General features: G+C 40.1%; 1 protein-coding gene across 2 annotated transcripts; it reads right to left on the reverse strand.

The window, feature by feature from the left end:
• Window positions 1–665: 665 nt before the first annotated feature.
• On the reverse strand, window positions 666–24347 carry fbxo25 (F-box protein 25). Of its 2 annotated transcripts, XM_049590555.1 has the most exons (11): window positions 24227–24347; window positions 23193–23357; window positions 11430–11533; window positions 9181–9230; window positions 9002–9094; window positions 8814–8907; window positions 8169–8353; window positions 7083–7265; window positions 6516–6659; window positions 3885–3911; window positions 666–3392 (listed from the first exon to the last, which is right to left on the reverse strand). In XM_049590555.1, the coding sequence occupies exons 2-11, from the start codon at window positions 23318–23320 to the stop codon at window positions 3303–3305; spliced, it is 1098 nt and encodes a 365-aa protein (XP_049446512.1). In that variant the 5' UTR covers window positions 23321–23357; window positions 24227–24347; the 3' UTR covers window positions 666–3302. The 2 variants fall into 2 exon arrangements, with proteins under 2 accessions (XP_049446512.1, XP_049446513.1); XM_049590556.1 differs by lacking the exon at window positions 3885–3911 and having other exon boundaries at window positions 667–3392.
• Window positions 24348–27837: the final 3490 nt, after the last annotated feature.

Raw genomic sequence — 27837 nt, forward strand, 5'->3', positions numbered from 1 at the left:
ATTTGCATACTGTAGTTAGTCTCCATTTCTTGTTGCTTCCAATTAAACTGCCTTTAGATAAACTGAGACTGGGGCATGATAGAAGGAATATTAATCATGAAACTCTGCTCCTGTGATGACTGACAAACTATTTTTCCTTGCCATTTCAAAGAGAAGACGTTAATCCAAGTGTGGAAACTACAATTAGGTCAAGTCCAAACTAAAATTACAGTCTTGCGGTTGTATGCCTCTGCTAACCAGTCAAGATACAGACTACATCCATGTCTGTCCAGACTCATATGTAGCCATGACTGTAGACGATGCTTCGAATATGGATGTTGCTGCGAAGAATAAAAATAAATAATTAAAACTGACACCCCAAGATCAGTGTTACCAATTCAGCATCTGACCAAATGTCTCCCCTTCTGTTCCTGACTTATGGTGTTAAATAACAGCCAGAAAAAAAAGTGTACTGGAAGAACAACAACCGTTAGACGTGTGTGAAATTTTGTCATAATCGGTGAATTAATTTTTGAGTTATGGCCAAAAACATGTTTTGTGAGGTCACAGTGGCTTTGACCTTTGACCACTAAGGGACGTTGGTGCCAAATCTGGTAAAATATGATAACAGTTAACAAAATACAAATATTTCTGAGTTCAAATGAAGAACAGAAACAGGTTTTTAGAAATATTTAATTCTTTAGAGCTAGTTCCTGTCCCATAAAATTCATGATAGTATCATCAGGAGTACTGGGACGGCACAGGAATATTACAAAAGTCGAGAGAAAGGATACAAAACTTTTTTTTTCTCCTTTAAATAACGTTTACCATTTCCTGTCTGACAAAAGCAGATTGTAAAAACTTGTACGGCTAACGGAGCTTTACATTATTTTCTCTTAGTGTTGACGCTTCCGATGTACACAGAGCACAGCAAGAATTCACATAGGACAACATACAGTATGTAAACAGAGTCAAACATGACATGCATTCAGTTATTGCAGAAAAATACCACCGAAACGGAACAGAGCAAAAAGCAGAGAAGAGTTTAACCCCATTAAATAAACAGTTAACACGAGTCATCGTATTCTGCCACACTGCACGTGTTGCACCTCTTAAACATTACCTATCACCACTTACCTACTATAAACATGCTACAACTCCTACATATAAATCTTTTCACATATTCATATAACATTTACGTATTATTTATGTCTTTCCTCTGTCAGGAATATTTTGTCAAGAAGACAAACGTTTGTGCGGCCGGGGAAAAACATAAAAGTTCTTTATAAATTACCCATCACATGACATTCTTAACGGAATACTTCAGCCCCAAAATGATCACTTGTGTATCAATAACTCACCCTGTGACAATGTGACGAAATCTTTGTTTTTCTTTCATGCCTCCACAGTGAACGAAGACTCCAAAAAAGGCAAACATTCTTGATTAATTGAGGTTAAAGTGGGACAGCATTTAACAACACTATATCAACATGCAACGTGCAGTATAATCCAAGTCTCAGTCCTATCAGTTTGCCCAAACACATCCATATCTGCTAAAACCTTACTGTGTAAAACACTTAAACATAAACATTCTCTAAGCCTCGTTTTCACTTACGTTCGTGACTGGTGTCCGTACATGCATTAATATACGTATGATACCTCTAGTGTCCAACGCAAGAAAGTGCATTTCTTTACGAATGGATAGAAACCTGATAGAAACTACCTGTAGCCGTGGGGGAGAGGCTAATTTTGTCAGTTTTTCGCCATCCAGTCGTTTAGAATATTTGCTTGGAACATCGCTGAGATAAAAACAGGACCTGCCAGGTATACAGCATGTTTTGTGAAATATTTAATTAAAAAGACGAATGAATGGCTGAACGAGTCATAATGACAATCTGACTGTATATAATGTATAACCATATTTTAGCAGAAAAACATTACTCAGATTCACAATGTGTTAAAACTAGATAAACAACTTCTTTTTAATCAAACAAACTCACTGGACAACCAACATCAGGCAGCTCAATTGAAGGAAATAGTCCGTTAGCCAGTTAGCAGCCTGTTAGCTAAGCTAGCACACTGTCGTACCGTCTCTCCGAAATCCAACGCAAAATTCCATCTTTTTTTAAGGTATCTAAGGCAATTTCCGGACCGCAATATTACCAAGGGGAGGAGTTTCGTAGGCACATCGGCTATCACAAAGATTCCCATAGGAATGAATGGGCTTCTGGATGCCTTGTCTCTGTAGACATACGCAAGTGAAAACGAGACGTAAGGAGTTTTGGCAAAAATACATGTGTTTGGGAAGAACTGAACATACAACTGGAAAAATAAGGACTGGATTATAATGCGCGAATTGTGTGAAAGTTAGTAAACAGATGTTTTGATATAGTTTTGCTGTTTTAAACACAGACCCCTATGACTTAAATACATCTAGAACGTCCTCTTTTTTTGGTTCTTCGTTCAGTGTGAAGTATTGTCACAATACTGTAGTTTCTAACTTCAATACAATACCTTGAAAATCATCAATATTTGGTGCCATTTTCAATACCATAGGGAAAAAGGTTATACTAAAAGGTGTATTAATACTGTGGAGAATGAGTACTGAAATGTATTCAGAATCGATATGTATCGATAACTCTGTGCTACTGTGAAGGCATGCAAGAAAAACAGTTTTCTTTCCAAATTCGATGTAACATGGGTGAGTAATTGACATAAAAGTGATCATTAAAGGGTTAAATAATACTTTAAACTCCAAACATAGGCATTTGAAGGTATACTATGCAGGATTTTCATTTAAAACAATGTATAGACTTATACAGAAATCATTTCTCTCAATCATCACTTATGACCCACAGTCAGTGTATTTATCTGCAGACTCTGCCCTATGCCTGTATTTCCTTATTTCTTCTTATTTCCTGTGCTTGGTGATTATGGCGGTGTAACCCCACAGCACTCAGGTAAGGTCTGGGCTTTATAAAAAGTTAGCCACCAGGTAGAAGACCATAAGCAGCAGGTATCAAAGAGACACAGATCAGAAAAAGACACCAAAGCAGCGAGGCAAAGAATCAAACAAGGGCAAATCTGCGGTTGGCTTTTACTTCCACTGTGTTCACAAACAGTAAACAACAATCCTGCATACTATACCTTTAATCTTTCCTATGTCTTATGGAAACACTTGTGCGTAAGAATGGAGACATAAAAAAAGTCATCTCTTTCAGTTGAAGCCCTTTGTATTTGTAACGACATCAAGGTCTCGTACACACTCTCGGTTCGGGAGTGAGAGTAAACGGATGCTTCTCTTGAAGAACAGCGTGGAGGGTTCAGAACTTGAAGAGGTCGATAAAGTGCTGCGGAGAAATGGGCATGAGGCAGCTGTCTGGATCGGTGGCTGTGCATGGATGGCCACAGTCCTGGAACACAGTCAACAACCATATGGTTAGAGAGAAAATGGAGACTAGGAAACTAATGGAGTAGCTGTGCTTACAGTTCAGACACAGCAACCAGTAGTTACTAAGAACATGGAAGGACTTCAACACAGCTTTAGTGATGGATTTACAACTAACTGGTGCAACCTGACCCTGTACATTAGTATACACAGAGAGACACATGTATGCTAAACTAAATGACAGTTTTCTTTCAGACACATGAACTCAACATTCAGAGGAATATATGAACTTTAGGAACGCGGCTAGAGGCCATGAAAAAGTCAGCGGAAAGAGCGGCACTGTTTACTAAACACGCCTTGTGCAAAACATGATGACATCAAGTTAAACAGAGGACAGCACACAACACACACTTCACACATGACAAAAAAAGATATGTTATAAATCAGGTCACCAGGAAAACACGAGACAAACTAGCAACTGACGAAGAACAGAAAGGCGCACAGGGACAGGAAGTACCTTGAGTAACAAAGCCAGGTGGCGATCCTTAAGGAATCAGGGAGAAGGGGTACCAAGGAGAGGAGGCGGGAAGGAAAGGAGACAAGCAAGGAGAGGGACGCAAAGAGGAGGCAGGTTAAAAAGTACAAGGACCCGGTCATGGAAGATAACAAGGCTGTGGGTAGGAAATAATCAAGAGGGGTGAGCAGATACTAGAAGAAGCTGCACTTTTCATCCAAGCACTGTTAGTTTGTGTCGATAAAAAATTCCCTGGAAAGTCACTGACTCAACTTTTGTCTGACGCATGGTCTAAGGTCACACATCATGTGTCGCTGAGCACAAAGAAGTCATTTGTTTGCACCCAACTTGACCTCTGACTCCTACGTAGACACATAGGAGCACGAGTTTACATAATCAATTACACTGGTGGACAACAAGGATTACCATTAATATGAGTGATGATGTGTGCGTGTATGTGTTACTCATGTGTTCCTGTTGAATAAGCAGAGCGTTGTTCTGAGAGTGAAGCAATTTTCTACACTGACCTCAAGTTTTAACAGTAAATTATCTAATTAGTCAAAGTAGAAATGCAACACAGGGGTGCATGAGTTCTGAAACCTGGAAATGAGTTAGCATTTTTACACTTCTGGTTCCCTCGTCTTTAAGTCAATGGGTTTTTGGTTAAATGCCTGAAATAAGGTCTGCGGTAACAAAAGCTTAACCTATTTTCACATTTTGTTCTATGACATAATACGTCAATAATTACCCCTCTCGTGAAATCTTTTTTTTTTTTTTTTTTTTAAAGATTATTTTTATGGGCTTATTGCCTTTATTGACAGGACAGAGATTGAAATGGGGAGACAGAGAGAGAGAGAGTGGAGACTGACATGCAGCAAAGGACCGCGAGCCGGATTTGAACCCGCAGCGGCTGCAGCGAGGCGATGCCTCTGTACATGGGGCGGCGGCACTACCCACTACGCTACCGATGCCCCCCCTCTTGTGAATTCTGATGATCTCACGTGTCCCAATGAAGGTGGTTTATAACAAAGATGATGATCTTACGTGTCCCAATAAAGGTGGTTTATAACACAGAGGTTGTCGAGCACATACACGTCATCACACCAAATACAACTTTACAGCCTTGATGTGGTGGTGATGTTGAAGTCACGCGCCCATGCTGCAGTTCATTTATAGCCTAATGTAAGATATTTACCTCTAATTAGGGCTGCAACTAAAGATTATTTTCATTGTCGACTAATCTGTCGATTATTTCTTCGATTAGTCGACTAATCATTTCATCAAAAAATGTGTTAAAATGTTGAAAAATGTCGGTCTGTCTCTCCCAAACCCTGAAATTGTGTCATCTAATGTCTTGTTTCGTACTCGCGCCAAAGGGTTTTAGTTCACTGTCACGGGAGAGTGTGTAACGCTGCCAATATTTGAACATAAGAAGCTGCAGTTAGAGTATTTTGGGGTACTTTTATAGTACTTTTCTATGAAAAATGACTGGATCCGATTAGTCGACTACTAAAATAGTCACAGATTAATAGTCAATTAGTCATCAATTAGTCGACTAATCATTGCAGCCCTACTCCCAACCAGTAGAGAGTGTAAATGGCCTAGAGTAAAGGTGCCGCGCCCAGTGTCTTTTTTCAGTGTGCTTTGGCATTTTTGTGCAACTGCTTTAAGCAGTTTTCGGAAAGACACTAGTGTCGCTCCTTTAGCTACTGTCTATCCCAAGGTGTGAGATATGTCAGTTGGAAACTATCACAAGAAAGACAGAAAAAACAATTTGTAGGAGCAGATCAACCTTGTAACCCTACGTTAATGTAGTGTTACATTAGCTCAGCGTCAAGATATTGTTGTCATAGAAACAAACCCACGTCTAGTGCATCATGAAAAGTGTTGGGAGCACTTTTATTATTAAGCGCTGGGATGAAGCTTCTCTGCCAAAGAAAAACGCAATGTGGACACAGGCTTTAAGTATCATAAAGTTTTTGTTTTTGCCACAAAGTTTATTTCCTGCTTGAATCCAAACTCCAACGAAAAAATCTCATCAGCGTTTTGTCGAGGTAACCAGGGCGATGCTAACTTCTGGGTTGGCCTACAAAAAGATGTCCTTGCATTACCATATGTCAGGGCTTTTACTTTTTTCCCCCAAGAATGCCATATATATAAATATAAACCTCAGAAAGAAATATTTACTGAATAAATGGGATTTCATTACTACTTACTATCAGACACCTTTCTCATGTTATACTAGAGTCAGATATCAGTGTGTGACAGACAGTGTAATTGGACCAAAGGGTCTCTGTGACCTTCTCCTGAGTGTACCAAACGATAGTGAATGTTTTGTCTCCTACAGTGTGCTTTGGTACAACTCGATACTTGATCTGAAAGTCTCTCATGTCTGATCTACATAGACTTTAAGAGATATCAGGTCTCTTTGAACAGTGCAGGTCTCACATTTACTGTCCATACACTCTGCCTCTACTAAGCTACAGTCCACAACACTAAAAGGCAATAAAACTGAAAGCTTGACCAATCTGTTTAACTTACTGTTACTTTCATTTAACAGCGCTGGTTAGTCATATGGTGTTTCCAAACATGACATGAATGTGGTTGCAGGCGTGTGTTTATTCTCTCATTTACCTTCCAGAAGAGGATGCTACAGTGTTTGCAGAAGTGCAAGGTGTCGCCGTACTGCTCCCTCATTGGATAGTGTTTCTTCAGGGTGAAGTACATCAGCTTCCAGTCCACGTTATCACTCTTGGATAGGACCAGATTCCTACAGAACTGCACGTGGATGGGGGGAAAACACAGAATTCAAAAAAACATTTAAAAACACAGGGGACAGGAACATAATTAAAAGTGGAACAAAGTGTAATTAGATATAATTGAGGACAAGTTCTCATTAACACCGATCCTGTGGGTGGATGTTTATATGGTGTGTGTGAGACAGTGTGTGTGTGTGTGTGTGGTTGTAAACAAGAGAGAGAAACAGAGGAAGAGGGTGAGACAGATCATTGTGAGGAAAATGTGGCAATTCTGCCCTCTAGTGGTCAACAGGTGAACTACATAGCAACTATCTCTTGGGAGGCTTGACGATGAACTACTGTTGTAATATCCCTTTTAAAATAATTGCTAACATCACATATTTAGCCTGCTACAAATTCCTCTTGTCCACGTCTGATTAAGCAAAATCTGTTGTTCTCTCACCTGTTTGTCCGCGAAGTGAAAGTGGCAGAGTTTCTTCCACAGTACCCTGTTCTCACTGAGGCAGTGCAGAGTGGGCGTGGCCTGTCCCAGGTTAATGATGTCATAGGCATCAGATAACTTGCAGAGGATCTTGTTCTGCATGTGTAGCGGCAAGTCGTTGAATGACATGCCGTTGCACATTTGCTGGGGAGACAATAAGAGCAAATACAGACAAAATGAATGCAGAGTACGGATAGAAGGCTCAATCCTTCTCCATGTCTGACACTGAGCATAAATGAGCCCTTAGAAAATCTTTTTTTTTAATGTGCCCAATGTGCTGAAGATTCAAAAACAGAGACTTGTAAACTGTTCAACTGTTGCCGATTAATTTAGTTGTAATTTTAAAACAATTATTCAGTGGCACTTTCACCATTTAAATCAATCTTTTGCTATACGTTAAGTGTTTCTGATCTCTTTCTACACCATTCGGGTATTACAAAATTAAATGTGTGTGTTTAGGGGGGCATGAAGATGCAGGCCGGAGGGGAACTATATGAAGTCGTGAGGCTTGGGGTAGTAGTGCCAGCAAGAACTTTAATCTGCTTTCACCCCTCATTTTAAGATGCGTTTACATGATAATTTTGGTTGGATTGCAGGACTGTAAGAACAAATGTTAGTGACTGAGTGAATGGTGCCACTTCCTGTTTCAAATTAAAACCCCTCGGGCATTACACACATGGTCAAGTCATATACTAGTTTTGGACCTTGTCTTGTTTTTTTGAAGACAATGTGTTACAATTTTATAAACAATTAAGAGTTAAATGACCCGTTTGGACAGAGAAGCTGCCAGTACTTCTCCTTCCATATTTCATGTTCCTCACTCATTATATTCAGTAGCATGACAAGCGAGCAGTGGTGCCTCCTCAGCAGCACAGAGGTCAATAGACACAAACCTACTGCACTTGCTCCCTTTTTAAAAGTCACATTTACATACACGCGGCTCAGATTTGACCTGGAGGCGTGTTGAGGCCCAGAGCATATTTAAGAAAGCTGGAATTAAATACGTACACACAGACCCACACACACAAACACCAGCACTCTTGTTACCTTGGGGATCTGCAGGTTGTTGACCTGCTGCTGCCATTTGTGAATGATCTCTAGTCGACACAGCCAGATGTTGATGTTGCCCACGAGGACACACCTGCCGACATGGATGGTCAAGTTGTGTAGTGTCGAGCTCAGGTCCTGCAGGAGGTCCTTGACAAGGCGCGGGTTGTAGTGGTCGTCTAGAACTAGTGACAAAATTTTAAAGACAAATGAAAAACACAAGAGAAAAAGAAAACATTAGCAGCCAAAATGTAACGCAACACAACAAAAAAAATTTTTTTTTCATCTTAAAGGTGTCCAGGTGTAAAACAAAACTACAGTTACCCTTTAAGTACAGCACTTGAGTAAATGTACTTAGTTACATTCCCCCATTGACTACATACATGTGGCAAACTAGAACTGTTCTTTGCTCCACAGGGCAACACAACCCCGTAATGACGGAGCGCACTGGTCCTACTGGTTTTGTGGTTTTAGGCATTTAGTAAAATAACACTGCCGTGACTAAACAGCAGTCGCTGCTTTTACAACCAAAATTAGAGCCTAAATTAGAGTCCAGGGTGCAACAACAAGCTCTGACACCAGACAGAGAAAATGAGAAATGAGAAATGTCTGCCCGCTCAAAATCTCCGCCTCAGGTCTCCTTACCCTTTCGTACAATCTTCTCCAGTATATTGAAATAGTTTTTCTGGGCAGCTCCACTCAAAGAGGTCAGCTGAGACCGGGCTATTAGCTGGAAAAGCTATGACGGGAGAGAGAGAGAGACAGAGTCAGACTGTTAGATGAAGAACTGCTTGTGCAAAAGTTTTTAATGGGCAATCATCATTATCACTCACTTTCGCAACATAGTTGAATCTTCTCAAGTCCTGAATGGCACTGGAAAAGTCTAGACGGTTGAGGGCTTCACCAAGCGTGCAGTATCCGTGTCGCTGTGAATACAAATACACTGTGCTGTTTCAATCAACTCCAAATAAACACTTAATGTGAAAATTCTGGTAACACCTGCAGAACTCACTTCTTTCGTGCTCCCTTTCTGCACGTAGATCCATTTATCTGTGAAAACAACTGGACAAGAAAAAAAATATGCACACTAGTCGTTAGAGTTTAAGTGTTTTGCTGTAAATGTACATACAATATGTCAGGTACACCACACAACATGATGAGGAACTGTTTAATTTAATGCAATCCACTACAATAATAGCTGTGTAGTAAAAAAAGAGTCATAGTTGACTCATAACCTCTCTGCAACAGTTTCAACAAACACTGGACATCATAACCTCCCCAGATTAAGAACGTGCTGCAGGGGTGTGGTATTAAATTGCAAAAGACCGTTAATAATATTGTGATGATCCTCTGTATTTGCTTTTGGCATGCATTGCAGAAAACAACTGGATTTGATGACAGTAATCTTAGGACACTAAAACTATTCATGATGTTAACACGAATAATTGGGACGTGGTTGCAAGGTCAAACTTTTTAAATGAACAACTGGGAACCACGTTATAGGATAATGACTGGTCACAGTAATATATGAATGACGAGGTTCAGCTTCAGGACATCCAGGTGGGTAGCATTGTTGTTTTGTACCTGCCTTCTACTGTATAAATCAGTCCTGAAAACAAGCTACAGCAGTGACATTAGAAATAAGATAAGAAACTATGCTGCTTTTTGTTTTGCTGCTCAACATGCAGCCTATATTAAACTCCCCCTCCAGACATGTTTTAAAGTTAAAAATACTGCACTTATGATTAATGTTTTCTTTAATATGATTTACCTAAATTAAACGTTAAAAAAAATTGCAGAAAGTCTTCTGAGTGTGAAGATAAGTCTGACTGTGCATCAAGATGGCGACTGTTAGCATTAACAGGAAACATAAGAGAGATTCAGCCATACATGTTTGAGCCTCAGTCAGACTCAGATGAGGAGTCTGTTGTGCACCAAAATTGGCGACTAGCAGATGTACCAGGATGGTAAGTGTAGTTATCGTGTTTCATTTGTTTATGTTGTTTGTTAGCTCGTAACTGGCAGTGGTTGACACAGCAATAGAGAATCTTACACATCGAATTCACACTGCACTAGGCCCCAAGACAATTTGGTCCTCGACTATCATCATGTTAATACTGAGGCTGGGAAAATGGCTCTCAAATAGCGTGCACCACACAAGAGGAACAATCTGCAGAAGCTTGTGAAATTAGGCAGCTAATCCCTTTTAATGAATTTAAATCCCGTCTGACTCATTTGAATGCACGTGTGTTCTGTGAATTGATATCGGACCTTATGTCCTGTTCTGTGTCTTACATGTACTGCAATCAGGGTGTTCTTGTAAAAGAGAGTCCAAATAAAGTTTTTAACAAGCAGTGGTTGTGAAACAAACATGCAATAATATCTGCTGCAAAGGGGTTTTGTAGATGGTGGAAAGAAGCCCCAGGGGCCGGCTGACATCCTAAGTCTCACTGTGTGTATTGACAAGTCCGCTCTGTGCTGGAATTTTCAGGTTTCTTTGCCGATGTTGTGTTGAAATCTGTTCCCCTTAACAGCGACTGGCTTTTTGGAATAGTGACGTACCTAATCTAGCTTTAAGGGAGGTCACATTGATCGCCGCTTCAGTAGGGAAATTTGAAAACACCTCTCTAGTGACAAACTTTGCACAGATACAAGTCAGTATAGTCAAGGACAGACATTTTTGGGGACATATACAGAGGAAAAACACATTTTGAGTGGAGGGGGACTTTAAACATAAACGTGCCATGAACTGGATGGTGTAAATTTGATGAGAAGACTTAGAGGAGACAGCACACAATAGCCTTAGTCTGAGAGGAAGAAATGGACAAAGCAAACAACCTGAAATGTCAAACGCAATTTAACATGTCAGACTAGTTTGAAGCCGAGCTAAGTTTAGGTCCTGTTGACAAACAGGAGTGACTTTTGACTGCTACACAGCATATATGGTCTTCAACAGTCACCCGTCACCAACAGTCAGTATTTTCAAGTTGGTCATTGGTGACTCTCCAGTGTTTACATTGTATACAGTGTTATACAGTAAGCAGTGGCATGCAGTAGTTGGCTTCAATATGACGACCTCAAGTGATAACTGAATGATCTTAATGCTACAAAGCTTCCAACAGGTGGTGGCCACTTCGCTGCATTTATGACTTGTGCTTCCCAGTATTTCTGTTCTGCTCTTTCTGCACAAAGGGCCTTTAATTTTCATACCACAAACTCTTGTTAACGTCAAAATAGTGATTATGTGTCGCTGAAACTCACATTGGGATTTGGTGTTATTGTTGTAGAGGTCCTTTTTCCTCTTTGTGGTGGCGAGCTCACACACATCCCCGACAAACAGATTCTCTTTGTTGTCACTGCAGAGCCTGCTGAGACAGAGAAAGGAGGAATTTGTTAACAGCATTGCATGTGAGCGTGACCACCTGAAATACAATGTGCAAGCCACTCTAAAGAGGCCTGTAGCAAGTCAGTGACTTTTTATTGATGTCCCGTATAACTTTGTTGTAATGGCATGTCAGATCCAAGGCAGTTTAAGTGCTACAGTATTTTGGGGTTCAAAGGGCCAGCACATATGCAAGTTAAGAATGATAATCCCTCCTTACCAGCATAAAAGAAACTAAACAGAAAGCAAATGCCCATAAATTCATCTAATCAAAAATCTAGCTGCTTCATTTTGGATGAATTGGAATAATAAGCAGGCAAAGACAGATGTAGCAAGAGTCAGAGGGGTCAAGATGTGGCTTTAATGATTCACAGTGTCTGTTATGTTGGAGGAAACACTGCAGATGGCAGACACATATCAGAGTCTGAGAGACAGAATCACAAATGTGACTCAGACAGTCTTTTCTCAGAGAACAGGCAAAACATTTTGAGATCTCCATCTGATCTCTGTTATTTCTGGCAGCCGTTCTCTGTGTTCTTGGTTGATAAGTGGCCTTGTTATTACTGATAAGATAGATCTTAACATTTTTGGCAGCTGACCTCGACTTGACATATGTTGAAATGGGAGGCTTGATTTGGCGCAACACCAAGTGAAACCCAAATAAAAGCATAAACTGGGTACAGATTATCCATGGGAGTGTGTTTGTGAGGGTCTGTGCACATTTCTTGCCATTTATACTGCATATAATTTAGGGCTGTAACAGTTCATGTATTAGTATCAAACGTCACAGTTTGGCACAGACAGCTGAATGCAGAATACATTGAATGAAGACTGGTGCACTTTACATGGAACAAATGTTTAGAAATGCAGCATGTGCTGACATTAGCACAACAAGTGCATTGCTGGGCAAGTAAGCTACCCGATCAGCTACAACAGCAACAAAGCATGTTGTGTGGAAGACGAGGACGGTGTGTAGGCGTCCACATTTGTAGGGTATGTGAATAGAAACACATCCAACGTGCTAATGCACATCTGACAGCATCACCCAGATGTGCCGATCACCAGGATGATAAATGTTTGTGTGCTTTGAAAGTTAAAATATAGTTTGTACTAACTCCGACTACTCCGGCTTCCTCCCACAGTCCACAGCGTGAATGGTTGTTTGTCTCTATGTGTCAGCCCTGTGATAGTTTGGCAACCTGGGGCGACCCCCAACAGGATACGAGTTTATGGAAAATGAATGCACCCCTAATATAAATGCTTTATAAGTGTGCAGGATACATTCTCAGCTCTATTTATCCAGTCATACAAAATGAAGCTGTCAGTTTAGGAAATCATTGTATGTATGTGAGTATTATAAATGTCTTAATTTTTCTTAGTGTTAAATGATGTTAGTCAAGGACTGAAACGTTTGCTGCTGTTTTAACTCACATCTTTTTTGTACTTTGAGCACCGTTTTTGTGCACAGATGACTTAAATAAATAGACTATTTCTGCACTGATCTCAGCCTGTGGACCTTTTCGTGGCTTATAGTCCAGTTACATTGGTGTGAGTGTATCTCCTCTGCCATCCTTTCTAATTTGTTTATTGTACCGATGCACCCAAGACAAACCTTTTTGTTGTCCTAATTAGGTGCAGTATCACAGCAGCCCTATGACTTAATTTTCTTTTCACATTTGCTCTCAAAAGTCTCAAAAATGAAATAATAGTCCTGTCCTTCTACACACAATAACTATGTATGTATGTATGTATGTTTTTTGGGGAAGTTTTTCCTTATCCGCTGCGAGGGTCCAAGGACAGAGGGATGTCATATGCTGTAAAGCCCTCTGAGGCAAATTGTGATTTGTGATATTGGGCTTTATAAATAAAATTGAATTGAACTGAACTGAATACAAACTCCTGTGTTTGCAGTTTGTATGTCTTTGTTCTCTCAGCGCTACAACTACAAAGCCAAAGACTGTAGTCCTTTCTACCTTTCACTTACTGTTCCTTTTGTGATATAATTATATGCAGAAGCAGTCATAAACAAGCCTGATAGGTGCCTAAAAGATATGCGGCTGCAATAGGATATTTTCTTTTAATGCAAATAAAATCAATTACATAAAATAACTGAAAAGCTGAAACTGTGATTCATTCCTCCGCACCTTGACATACTCTAATGACCTTTAACACATGAAAGGGCTGGACTGGTTATTGATTCTCCATGCATTAATAATCCACTGGCTGAAGCTGAGCACCCAACTGGCAACACTACCAAGTCGGGGAGCACAATATATGGGTCAGCTGATTGTACTGGGAAATAATACTGTGAAAATATGTTTTTAGTATTGGGACTGATATCAAAATGATTCCCACTTCCTCACATGTTTTGATATGAGAATAATTTCCTGTTGATGTGCTGAAGTGTCTGATTTAATTTAGTTGAAGCAAAGCAGACTATTTGTCTTTATTTGTGGTTCTGGTGCTGGAGCTGGGCAATGTCCATCTGAGAATATAAATATGCAATGTTACACTGATTCATTTTACACCCTTCAAAATAAGAGCTTTCGGTCTTCTTTCTCCGCAAATTCAAATTAACCTTTTGTCCTGCACTGTAGGGATGTCCTGATCCGATATTCGGATCGGGACATCCCTACTGCACTGTGGTCCTCATTATAAACCATCATTTGTCCAGGGAAGGGTGTAGACAGCCACATCCTGTGAGGAGTGTTAACCAGATGACAGATAGCTCTTATAATTCGTCTGAGAAAAATTCATTGGCATTAATTTTGGTAATACAGTGATTCTTTGAAGGATTTAGTTTCCAAGCAGAAATTGCAAACATCTGCTCATTCCCGCTCCTCAAATGTGAGAATTTGGTGGGAAAAAAAACAAAAAAAAAAACAACAAAAAAAAAAATCAGTTTAGGAGTGGAAACAAGCAATTGAGTACCCAAACTTTTGGCCAAAATAATTTTGACATAATAGGCATATCACTATTTTTGATACTTTACAGACAAGATTAATCAAGAACATACTTGGGAGATAAATCGATAAACATTAGTTAAAGTCATAGAGCCATCCAATCCCTAACGACACAAGGGCCCCAACCAACTACTAGGGTTAGAGTTAGGGTTAAGGAGCTCCCACACCACATTGTCTCCCTAATTTACAGACATTTTTGGTTGCTGTTCTTCTTTGAGTTAGCTGCTAACTGCTTTTAGCTGCTTTTTAAACCTCCCTGCGGTGGGTCGCATAAAACATCCCACCTGTCCCATCCTGCCAGGTGTCCCTTTTATACAGACATTGATTCGGCACTCTTACTATACCCACTGCCGCCTCAAAGTCAAGACACCCCTGCTCTCCCATTCCACAAATCCTACCTTTAATACACAACAATGAGCTGGATAAACTGCACGACATTCCTGCTTTAAGCAGAGGGTCCATGATACAGTCACCATGACTGGTAGAGTCTCTGGATCTCAAATAGTTTAATACCATTTAAATTTAAAATATATTATTGTAAGGTTTAAGTTGCTTTAGAGAACAACTACTAAAATGGTTGCAAGAAACACCAAATAGGATTGTTCTGGCCCATAACACAGACTAGTGTTGTCACGATACCAAAATCTTTTTTTCGGTACCAATACCAATATGAATTTCGATACTTTCTGATACTCTTTGGTACTTTTCCTAAGGAAAAGTCCTTTTGGATACAAACCTTTAGAACAATAAATAGTAGGGGTGTAACGGTACCAAAAAAAATCATGGTTCGGTAAGTACCTCGGTACGGACGTCATGGTTTGGTAACTCAAATGTTCCACCAAGTTTGTGTTGTCTCGTGTTGTCTCCCTTTGCGAGGCAGACTTTCTCTTGTCTTTTTTCACGTGTGCCAGCTGCGGATGTTGATACAGGTGTTGTCATACACACCACTTGCGCAATCTGTGCTCCAATAGGAACAAGAAAGGTGTTTGTGTGCATAAATGAGTAAAATAAATTAACTAAATTAATGAATTGAATCAGTTTCAAAGTACCGGTATTTTCCAAATGCAGTATAGTACCGTTTGGAATACTCTAGTACCGCGGTACTATTTTAGTACCGGTATACCGTGCAACACTAACACAGACCACAGAGTGCATGCAACAGTGATGAAAAATACAAGGGCTACGCTCTGTTTGTGATCAAACAGAGCAGCTGGAGGAAATATATACTTCACCAAAATGATGGGGATCTGGGCGACATAACACACATGCTTTCCTTTGGATAAATGAAACCAATTTACTTTTTCCTTCAGCATAAGTGAAGGCATGAGCTTTGCTTGTCTGACTGTGAAATCAACAGATCAGGGTGAATGGGTTCTACGGTAATCCCTCGTCTCTATCCATTTATCCAATTGCACTGGCATACACACAAACACGCACACACACATGCGAGCACAGTAATCTATCACAGTGAATTACAAGTGAGGAATGCAATAGCTTGGCTTTCTAACACAGGTTGCATGCGGAGCACCGGCCTCCACAGAGCCAATAAAAGACATCACACAGCCGCAGGAATGGTCAGAAGGATATTTAAACAATATCCTGAAATACATGGGCTAAAAGGACGAGAGTTATGTAGGAAGTCAACGTGAACAAGAGGAAGACAAATGCAGTATGTGGCTGACATTTAGCTGCTGCTTACTCACTGATAGATGCGTTCAAGGAGCATTTATGACATGCTTTGTCTAGAGAAAGATGAGGCAACTCAGACACTGTCAGATAAATTATCCATCATGACTGACAGTGAAGTAAGTGAGGGTCAAATACTTAGTGGACACTCAACTTTCTAGCCCCCACGTGGCATTTGAGTGTTTGCAGCTAATAAAACATCTGATCTAAACTACTTCTGTGACACAGTGTGCCAGGCCAGTGGTCATCATAATGCTCCTCTTTCTTTCTGGTGTTGGTGTGCCAAATGTGCTCTTGCTGCATGAAGTCACTGGCCTTTCTGACTCAGGCTGCATTTGGACAGGGGCCAATTTGAACAGATGATGTCATTAGTTATTGTTTGATGTTGTGTCCTCTGCCTTTTTTTTTCCATGAAAAAAACTGCTGACAAGCCAGTGTTGCACTGTGAGGTACTGTTAGTCAGTTGATCAACAGAAGAGGCGACACAGTGGCCTGAGGGAGACATCACCAACTGGTGCTGAGCTTCCAACCTTTAACCCCATCAGCACCAGCAGGACACCAGCGTCCTACTTACTGTTTATCTGAGACGTGCTCATGAACTGGTGTGTCATGTTAACTCTGCTGAACACTGCAACTCACACAAAAATGTGACAACCCCCCTCCTTACGCTAACATACGTAGGTCGCACACATACTTCAACACAAACTTGTGAATTATACGCCGCTGCTAATGGCACTATTCCTGTTGCCATTTTTTTCCTTCTATTTTAATTATCAAAATTCTTCCAGCATCATCCAATATTAGTCACAGTCTCCGACACGCAGGCACAACATGCAACGTGGGTTCCTTCTGTGTCAATGAAAACATGACAGAAGGCAGTGACAGCGCTCTGGAGATTTGTCAGCCTTATTGTTTGCAGATAGGGCATGCAGCAGGCAAACCCAGTGACGCTACTAGTCCTTTGTCCTCATCTACAGTGACACAAACACTCGAGCAAATATTTCAAAGACAGGCTGCTTATGCACCAACATAAAATAAAACTTGGTGAATTGATTTCAGTGTGTGTTTTAGTACTTTTTGAGAATTTTTAGCACATTTTAACAACACCGCCATAATACTGATAACTGCTGTTTTTGCTCACTATAATCGTGGTATGATATTTTCATATTGTTTCATCTCTTCTCATACCTTGCAGTCAACATATCAATTGCTCTTGTTCTTATACAAGCAAAATGAACTGTTATTTTTGATTGTTACCCCAGCTTACATGATGTTACGACTGAGTCTGAGCAACATCAATGTTTGGCTCTGGTAGGGGTGCGGGAGAAAATCGATACACCACAGTATCGTGATATTTTTGTGTGGGGATATATCGTATCAAGTGTTGTTTTTTTGTTTTATAAAATCCTAATATGACAAATATAAATCAAACTTTAGGTAGTCTACTATAATAATATAATCAGTTGCTTTTTCAGTCCACTAGATGCATTTTGGTGCCACAAAAAATGGCGGAAGTGAGATGAACAGACTAAAAACTTGACGACTACAAACACGTTTTCATTTGGGGACATAATATATAGTTGGTAATAAATCGCAACATAACGCAATTTATTTTACCACAACCTATCTAAAATTGCAATAATATTGTGTCATGAAGCCTCTGGTGATTCTCCTTCACAGGGAAATGGCTGAAGGGAGTTCACTGAACGCTTCACATTCTAGGTTTTGACCTTTGACTCCCATGAAGTCAGACAGGTTAGTGACATGATGTGACTTGTAAGAACAAGAGTAAAAACTACTGTGATGCTCCTCCCGCTGTCTGCAGTTGGCTGACATGGCAGAGCCGTTACCTTTATGAAGCTCAGCAGCAATCCACCTGGCCATCAGTGCTTTTGGTTTGTACCTTCAACACCTCCACAGCACACCTGACACACACACGCCCATGCATGGCTTTCATTACTGACTTTGCTGACTGACACACTCCATTGGTTATCTAAGTTAATTTTAGTTGTGTGGATGCCTACTTGTCACGTTCACTGAGCCAGTTTGTGACTCTACTCTGAGTAAATGTTTGTGATTGCTCTTTAAAATTTGTCCATCTTGTTTATGGGTTATGATGCTACTGTAAGCCCCTACAGTTGCTGCCAGTCTCACCTCAGAGATTACAGTGATTATGTTGGATTGCTGTTCTGTAATGAGCTTTCATATCAGACACATTCAGAATTCCAATAAAATGCATCTGGTAATCGAAATGTTCTCATTGAACATAAAGTCTGCGAACAGTAAATAATGTCTACTGTACATTTGAATGCAATTATTCAAATCAGTTTTTTTTTTAATTTTCAAATACCCCTGGTGAAACAAAGAAAATGTGGAATACATATTTATTTTTAGCGAGCAATATTCTTTGAGGATCAGATAAATGCAAGCAGCACAAAGAAATGCTGAGCCAGGTGCAGTATAAACAAACTAATGATAAAAATAGTAACCCTCACTGCACTGCACAACCCCCTGACACACATACTATATAAAGCAGGAGTAAACAAATACAATGAAAAGGATGAATAGGAGCGGGATCCACCTCATTTTCGCTCCCTTTATGTGACCCACTCACTGCCAGTTGACATGCGTCAAAACAGTACATGTTTCCTGCAGATAACGAGGTGAGCTCTCCTGCCGGGAGGCAACCCAGACTGCCCACGGGGGCACATGTAACACAGACCAGAAAGACTGAAATAACTTGCTTTTAGCTCAGCTGCTTTTCAACAAACAGTGGTCTTTAAAGTCTCTCAACCCACAGAACGCCTTTGGGAGGGATAGTATTATAAGAGCAAGCAACAGGTATTGTTTGATCTTTAGGTTATTCTTGTGTGCTCCTGTCAGGAGAACTGGTACGTTAACATTCATCACACAACTCCAAGCAACAAACCCCCGTGACAGGATTTACATGTTGCACCAGTTGCTAACATTCGAAGGCAACTCCAGGAGATGGACACTGAACAAGACGTCCAGTATTCACTTTCTGCACTGGTCAAGCACAATAAAGGATTTCAGGGCATCTGAAAACATGCCTCATACACCAAAAATTTAGTTTTATCTTACGGCTTACTCCACTGATGAACAACAGAGCTGAGCATTTTGTTCATTAGATATTGAGTAAATGAAGAAGTGAGACACCAGATGTAATCCTGTTTCTTGAGGCTTTACTTGGCTTGACTAAAGCCTAAATTGATGTTCAAATTACTCTATCACAACAATACCAGCCTAAATGTTAGCACTGAATGTTCTGCAAACCACAGATACGTAACATTTGTATGTTGTTATGTTGGGAATATGTTGAAACTCCGTGCTTCTTTATGTTTTAACATAGTTGTGCTTAACGTGTAGTTATGTTTAGGCACAGAAAACACTTGGTTATGGGTAAGAAAAGGTCATGTTTTCGCTCGAACACCTACTTTTGATGGCATAATCACAGCTGGAAATGCCACTGATGTCTCAATAAAATACACCAGTTTTGGTGGCACAATAACGGCTGGAAATGCCACTGATGTCTTGCTAAAAAAATAATAATAATGTTTTGTTACTTGTTCGTCTCGAAAATGGCCTGCAGCTCAGCAGCCATCTCACCTAGGTGTCACGCCATCCACCATCTCCTACATCTAATGCCAGAGGCTGATCTCAGAAACTGCTCATATGTTTTCCAATGAAAAGTCCAAATTCGTACATATCCCATGTATTTTGAAAGGCTGCCATCATGTGATCAGTGCACTGACGGGAGTAAACAAGGACGCAGTCCTGAGCGGCCTTGTAAGGAGGTAGGTTGGGGTGGTGGATAGGTCACAAAAACCTAGAATTTCCCCCAGGACTTTACTGTTGAGTAATTATAAAGGGTGTCCTCACCATGTTTCTTTCCCTAAACCTAACCTACGTAACTTTACGTTAATTACATAACTGTACATCAAGGACAGAACGTCATTCATGGGTCGTTAATTCGTAGGATATCATTTGGGAGTGTGTTAAATGCAAACATTTTGTTCCGGCTGCACAATGTAACACCGCTCATGGTTTGTCAGTTGATTAATCATAAAATCAAAACACGAACAATTAACCAAAACCAGGGACTCTTTGGTTTCCAGTAATGAGGTTGAGCGAGTATTATGTTACACAGGTTATATATAACAACAAAGTTGCATGACTTGTTTTGAAAGTGTGTTCATGAACAACATGAATGTGTGTATTGCCTCGAGGGGATGGTTTGCAGAAGAAATTAACCCGACCTCAATACTTCAGATTCTGATCCACACCAGGTAAAAAATCTGACATGTTAAACACATCAACTTAAAGCCATCTTCCTCTGTGATGCTGTGAACTTCCAATCCAATTATTTTGAATGCCTAGCTTTTCTCTAACACGGACAAGTTGGTCTAGTGTAAATTACCCTCCTGAGTGTCTAAACCCGAACCCTATGCTCAACTCTGTCTGTTGCCATGACGCCCCTTTGGCAATAACAGGCTGCAATTGTGGGATGCAAATCACCTCATCAAAGACTCTCTGCTACAGCCTTGATAAGAGTTGGCTCTATGATTTTTCTTTCTGCCGCTGAGTAGCTATGGCCTTATCAGTGCACATACACTACTGTTATTATCTACTGACTTTCTGCCACCCTTTTTATTTTCCTCTGATCTATGAAGCATTTCTGCCAAAAAGGAAATTTGGTTTGCAGCCAGACATTAACACAAACTGCAGCTCACATATATACATCAATAGCAAACAACAACCATCCATTGTAAAGAAACACCTTTTCAAGTCACTGCTAAAACACAACAGTCCGGGTGACTTGATAGTTTAGAGGTTTAAGACACAGACCATATAATCACAACACACTGCCTCTGCTGCATGTCATCATAACCCGACTCTCTCGCTTCATTTCCTGTTGGCTTTCCACTATCCTCTGTTTAATAAGCGGAAAAATCCTCCTTTTGAAACAGTTTCGAGGGGTTTTGTGGAAGTTGGAAGACCTAGTCAACTCTCCAAGTGAGCCTTGGCAGCTGCAATCAATCATTAGTGTTCAATTTTAAACATGAGTTGCAGGGCTAATAAGATCTAATCTACTCTTGGCTAGAGTCTGGGCAAACTCAGCTTCTGATGGGCTCACTGATCTTGTGCTGAGCTCTGAATAGAAGTCAGTTCTGTTCACAGTATAGTAGTCCTTGCATTCATTCAATGAAGCCAAATGTGAAGGCACGATATATATGACTGTAAAGTAGAGAGCTGGACGATATAGTTAATCAGACATATCTCTTGGTTTCCAGTGTATTTACCTGTGTTCTACTTTTAACTGAATCACACAAAACTTTTATGCGTGATGCAAAAACTCCACTAACTCATCTTAAGTGCTATATCGTAGGCAACTGGACTAGCTTGAGTTTCTTGAAGACGTTTCACCTCTCATCCAAGAGGCTTCTTCAGTTCAGTTCAGTTCAGTTCAGTTCGGTTCGGTTGAAGAAGCCTCTTGGATAAGAGGTGAAATGTCTTCAAGAAAACAAGCAAGTCCAGTTACCTACAATGTAACACTTGGGATTACAATGACTCGGATGAAATAGAATCTTCACAGACATGTCCAGTAACTCATGTTATTCGTTTTTACTTAAAATCATTACTTTGGAGAGCAGAAAACGTCACACTAAAGTAATGTAATCAAGATATAACAGCACTAGAAGTCAATATATCTTGATATTAAATTGTAGTTCCCAGGTTATACTATGCTGCACTGTATATGAGACAGCAAGCTACTGAGGACTAGCTACAACTAGGTCTGGCTTTAAAAAGAGAATTGATAAGTTAAAAACAGGGAAGTGAGACTTGGATTTGGCTAAACTGCTGGAGTTGTGTGAGAGATTGTAAACAGATGTTTGGATATAGGTTTGCTATGACTTCAATACATCGATATTTTTTTGTTTTTGGATTCTTCGTTCACCGGAGGCAGGCAAGAAAAACCAAGCTTTCTTCACGAATTCTTCGTAACACGGGGTTACTCATACACAAATGATCATTTTATGGATGAAGTATTCCTCTAATGTCATTTGGCAATAGTGCACTGATGATCTTACACATTTTAAATTTGTGTGTGCAGCAAGTTAAGCCTGATAACGCATCGACTCTTTAACCATATCAAGTCTGACACTGGTGTCACAGTAGCTACGGTTACATGATAGCTTCTCAATGAAATAAATCTGAATGAAATCATTCGGAATTAAAGTTTTTCCAGGTAGTTTACATGGGAAATATTCATTCCGAATGAGGGTTTACATGGGAGATCAGTTCAATTGCCTTTATTCAGGTCTGCGCAAGGTTTGGGGCAGGGAAGGTTTCTGATTGGATAGGGGGTCGGGCGGATGTTACGTGTTTACATTTACCGGAAGAAAACACTGTAGTCCTCGCTCCGGATAACAAGATGTTTGACGATGCCGTTCTTAGTGCGTTTTTCGGGCGCGTTTTGCTTATATTCTTAAAGCAGCAGTACGACAACAATCTTGTTCTGCTAGTGCTTCATCTGTTGAGGAGGAGAAGGGAGGTAGAAGGTCGAAGAAGGGAGGTAGAAGACCGTGCTGTGGCGAATGGAAACCGGTGAGTGCAACAAGTCCGACTGCTCTATCTCAGCCTGGTGCTATGCAGCCCGTTGCTATGCGCGCTATATACGTCATCGCGCCAGAAGGGCAAGGAAACGAGCATGCGCAGAAAGACCGGAATGAATTTAAAGAGGAATGAGTGTATACATGCACGCAAAATTCTTTCGTTCGGAATGACAAACGGATTAAACCACCCCCTTTAATCAGATTTAATTTTCAATCGGAATGACCATTTTTCAATCGGAATGACCGTTTACATGACCACTTTTAATTGGAATGGCCTTTCATTCCGATTAAAAGTGGAATTAAACTGTGCATGTGAACGTACTGAGTGTTATTAAAGGTGAACAAGATATGATCTTACTCTTTCAAGTCTAGCTCTCTGTTGTTATCTTCCAACTCATGTCCATAGAAGATGACCCTCTTCCAGCCATGCTCTGTCTTCTTCCAGCTCCACCCTGGCGACCTCCAGTCTTTGCCCAAGAAAGGCATGTTAGCTGGGGGAGGGGACTGTGAGCAGACAGGACACCTGGTGGGTGAACAGGACAGGAAGCAGGATGAGGAAGTGAATACCTGACTGAGAAGGTTTGTCAGTACTTATAAATATTATACTCAAGTTGCTCAAATTCATTTTCCCATTTTTAAATTCAAGGGAAGTGAAAATGTGGTTGCTGCAATTGGATTGGTGATATTAAGACGTACAAATTCAAGATTCAAACTTGAACATTTGAGCTAATATTACTGAGGATAATCAATCGATAAAAACCTCTGCCCATGAGGTTAAATTGTCTCAGTCATTTGATCAGAGAAGTTCAAATAAGCAGGGACACATTTGTCTGAGTTTTTAAAACTGCTCCAGTTGAAATGATTGTCTGGGCATTTCAAAGAGAAGAATCCAAACACATAAATTCAGATTTTCAATACATTTCAGTGCCATAAATACAGTGAGATTAATACCAATAAGAGTCCAGTAGCTCAGGGTAAATTAGCAAAAAACAATCAAATCATATGGCCTTCTTGCTGCCATTGATCCAGCCTGTAGTCTGCGGCTAACATGTTCATTTCGTCTGTCAACAGTTGCCAAATACACAAGAGGGCCATTAGCTTTGTAAACGTTGTTAACATTAAGCATGCTGTCGCGATATTACAGGTAAACACAGGGATGCAGAATGGCATACGGAGCCAAATTGCTTTAATAACACATATAATAACGAATATGACGCATTTAATTTGAGCATTTAGAAATATAAAAGCGTTAGCAGGCGATATAACGGGCAAAAATAAAGATAACACAAGCTGTCAGTCGCTTCAACGCATTTAGTCACGACCGGAAGGAGGTAAAGAATCTAAACTGCGATATAACACAGTTCAGGGTTTCTATAAAAAGGCCAAACAAACCTTTAAGCGACTCCTTTGTTTGTATCGTCTGTCTCTGCCTCTGTCTCCTGCCTCCTCTGCCTCCCGTGCTGGAGATATTGACGGAAGTAAACACAGTGCGGACACTGGAATACGCGCCCGCCCCCTGCCGCTCTCTGATTGGACGAAACGGCAGTATTTATATTGTTGCTACCCAGAGTCGCGCCGCTGATTGGCTGGCTGCGGCTGTCAGTCATTCTCTTTTTTTATCGCTTGTGTTTTGTTGGGGCTTTCTTCTACACGTGACAGAGGACTGCGCACATGTACTTGTGTTTTGATTTTGAGATGGGGGATGGGGACAGGGCAGTGGACAGCTGTGTGAGTAATGATGATGATGATGATGATGATGTGGTTAATAAGGAACATTTTTAAAACAGATAGAATCATAAAGTTTTAATAAATCACTTAATCAACCACAACCCTGAAGTTCAGACCTTGTAGTTAAAGGTGTTTTATCTAGGTCACTCTTACACTGTTAAAGGAGCTTCCTACTCTTACGTTGCATAGTTGGTAGTGTCATAGTTTACTTTATTGTGACCTATGACTTTTGTTTGGGATTAGTAGGACCTCATAAGTATAAAAATGAAACAGTGTCAACAATAGTCCCTATATGCTCAAACATGGCAATAATGAAGTCTCAGAAAGTCCCAATGTCCTTAAATGAGGTGATGATAAATTCCTAGTGTCTTTAAACAAGTAGGCTACTTTCTAATTAACAGTGTCTTAGTTTGTTACTGTTGCTAAAATTGATTAAATCTGCTGTCATATCAAACTGCAAATGTTATTAATCATAAATAACAAGTTTCAACCATCAAATGTGATCAGGTTTTGTATCTTGTCCATATTTGTGTCGGGGTCAGCTGCAGACTGACTTGGCAGAGATGGCTGCCATCTTGTTTTTACATGGACATGTGTATAGTGCTCTTACTGCCACTAGATGGCACACAGAAGTGTCCATGAACGAGCACAACAGGCCCAAGTTAAGCAGAATGAAGTATAAGGTCAAGGTAACGCAAAATGTAGGGTCCTAGTATGAGGACACGAGGTCTCAGGAGGATATTTATGTTTTATTGTCACATTTTTCAACCACAGTCTTTTGTCATATCTCGAGCCTTTCAGAGTAAGTCTTATTAAAATCAAAAGTCCTTTAGAGACAGATTAAGTCATGTCACAAGTCTTCATATGCAAATTCACAGAGTTGGGGAGTAGTGAACTGCAAGTAATTAAACCAGTAGCTTACTACTAGCAAGTTACTGCAAATTTATACATTTTGTATACTAACTTTAACTACTTGCCATTTTTTGTGTGGTCAACTACTAAATTAGTGGTAACAACTAGTAAATTAATGGTACTTTTTAGTCCTGATTATTGCTACACTCTACAAAAGGATTCTTGGAGTCAGCGGATAAGAAGTTTTTCAGTATTAAAAAGTTATGTTTGTTTCATTAACGTGTTGTAGTCAGTCGACAATCTATTTTAAGAGTTTGGTCACAATCCAAAATATGTTTTACATTTTTGAGTGGGATGGAATTCAAACAAATAAGTTAGAATATCTTAAATAAAATAGTTTGGCAACTTAATTATGTTTTTCGAGGTCAAAGCAAATCATGTTGGTTATACTAAACTAATTGAGTTTGTCAGATTACCAAAAACTCGTAGGATTGACTCAGAGTTAGAATTACTTAAAAAGATGCATGCAAATTCATTCATTCATTCATTCATTCATCTTCTAACCGCTTCATCCTCTTGAGGGTCGCGGGGGGGCTGGAGCCTATCCCAGCTGACATCAGGCGAGAGGCAGGGTACACCCTGGACAGGTCGCCAGACTATCGCAGGGCTGACACATAGAGACAGACAACCATTCATGCTCACATTCACACTTACGGACAATTTAGAGTTATCAATTAACCTAGTCCCCAATCTGCATGTCTTTGGACTGTGGGAGGAAGCCGGAGTGCCCGGAGAGAACCCACGCTGACACGGGGAGAACATGCAAACTCAGCACAGAAGGGCTCCCATGCCTGGGATTGAACCGGCAACCCTCTTGCTGTGAGGCGAGAGTGCTAACCACCACACCACCGTGCCGCCCACATGCAAATTATGCCCTTTTTTTTTTTTTTTTTTTTTTTTTTTTTTGAAGTTGAGTCAGTGTATGTATTAACAAATGTTCAGGGAGGTTGATGCATGCTGTTTAAGAATCCTGCTTGGTGTAATCCCCCCACCTGGACTCCAGTTAATGAAGGCAGCCATCTAACTTAAGGACACTGTATAGTTCAGGGGTCGGCAACCTTCGCTATCAGAAGAGCCATTTTTGGCAAAAAAAAAAAGTAAATAAATACAAATTTTAATAAATCTGTCTGAATCTGCAACATATTTGACCCTTATAATGAAGACAGTACAGCCTATTAAGTCTTAATGAGCCTGTCAACATTACTGATAGGTCACTAAAGAACATTCATCACTATGTTTTACCACATGGTGGCTCTGCAGTGGGCTATTTCTGATAATCTGGTACTTTAACTTTGCAGTGTTGGTCGTGACAGCAAACAAAGTTGTCAAAGACCTATTAATGTCTCTATTTTCCTCCAAGACGTTTCTGTTTTTGGATTTGGAATCAAGACTCAAGACTAACCACAGCTATTAAGGTTCAGCAAAATTTAGAGGAAAAGCCCCAGGCCGTGTGACGTGTGACACACATTGTAGTTGACAAAATGTTTTTAAAAAAAAAATTCTGTGTAAAGGCGACACATATTTACAAATGGAGATTGTCAGGATCATGTTTGGCCTGCAGCAATAAATAAAGCAATAATAAATGTGAAAAAATTGACTGTTATTCATTTATAATTTCTTTTAGTATTTTTAATGTATTTTTTTCTTGGTTTAAGAACTACTTCTTCTAAGTAGCTTTAGTTAACCAAACTAGATTTCTACTTAGGGTAGCTTTGCTGTAGTTCAACTTCTTCCAGGGTGAAGTAATTGAAAGCTTGCAAAGCTATGCTCTTGAAGTCATGACGCAGGTATTCCAGGTGTCTGAGTGCCACAATGATACAGAACAAGAACACTGTTCTTTCAAAGCTGTGTTAAGCCTAATAATTAAGTCAGAGTCTGAACACTAGAGGCTGTTTTTGTGTTCCTTTGTTAAACGTGGAAAGATGCTCAACTTAAATCTGAGTTTAAGACGTCTACGTACAAGCAACATACTTCAGAGGTCAGGCATGATCCAATAACAACTTACACAAGTGTGACTGGAAACTTGAAACCTCTTGTAAGACTGAAACTTTCAGTGACGCAGGAGACATCTTGAATCCTGTGGTAACTTTTGATTGGAAAAATATTTGACATTGATTCTGGGTACTGTAATGAGGGAGAAAAGGTAGTTTAATGAGGTTATTGAACTTTTTTTTTGGTTTAAAAAACAGACACAAATCATTACTTTAAACAGAGTCTAAATCTAACACGTGGAGGGGATTTTTAAATATTCAGAGTTTGAGGCAATGCTTGGCCTGCCTGGCACCGTCTTGTGTACTTGTTATTGTTCCTGCATTTTATGGTTAAAACGTCTGCTTTCAGGGAGATGAAGGTTGTTACACACA

The sequence above is a fragment of the Epinephelus fuscoguttatus genome, linkage group LG11, assembly GCF_011397635.1.
Source record: "Epinephelus fuscoguttatus linkage group LG11, E.fuscoguttatus.final_Chr_v1".
NCBI classification, from domain to species: domain Eukaryota; kingdom Metazoa; phylum Chordata; class Actinopteri; order Perciformes; family Serranidae; genus Epinephelus; species Epinephelus fuscoguttatus.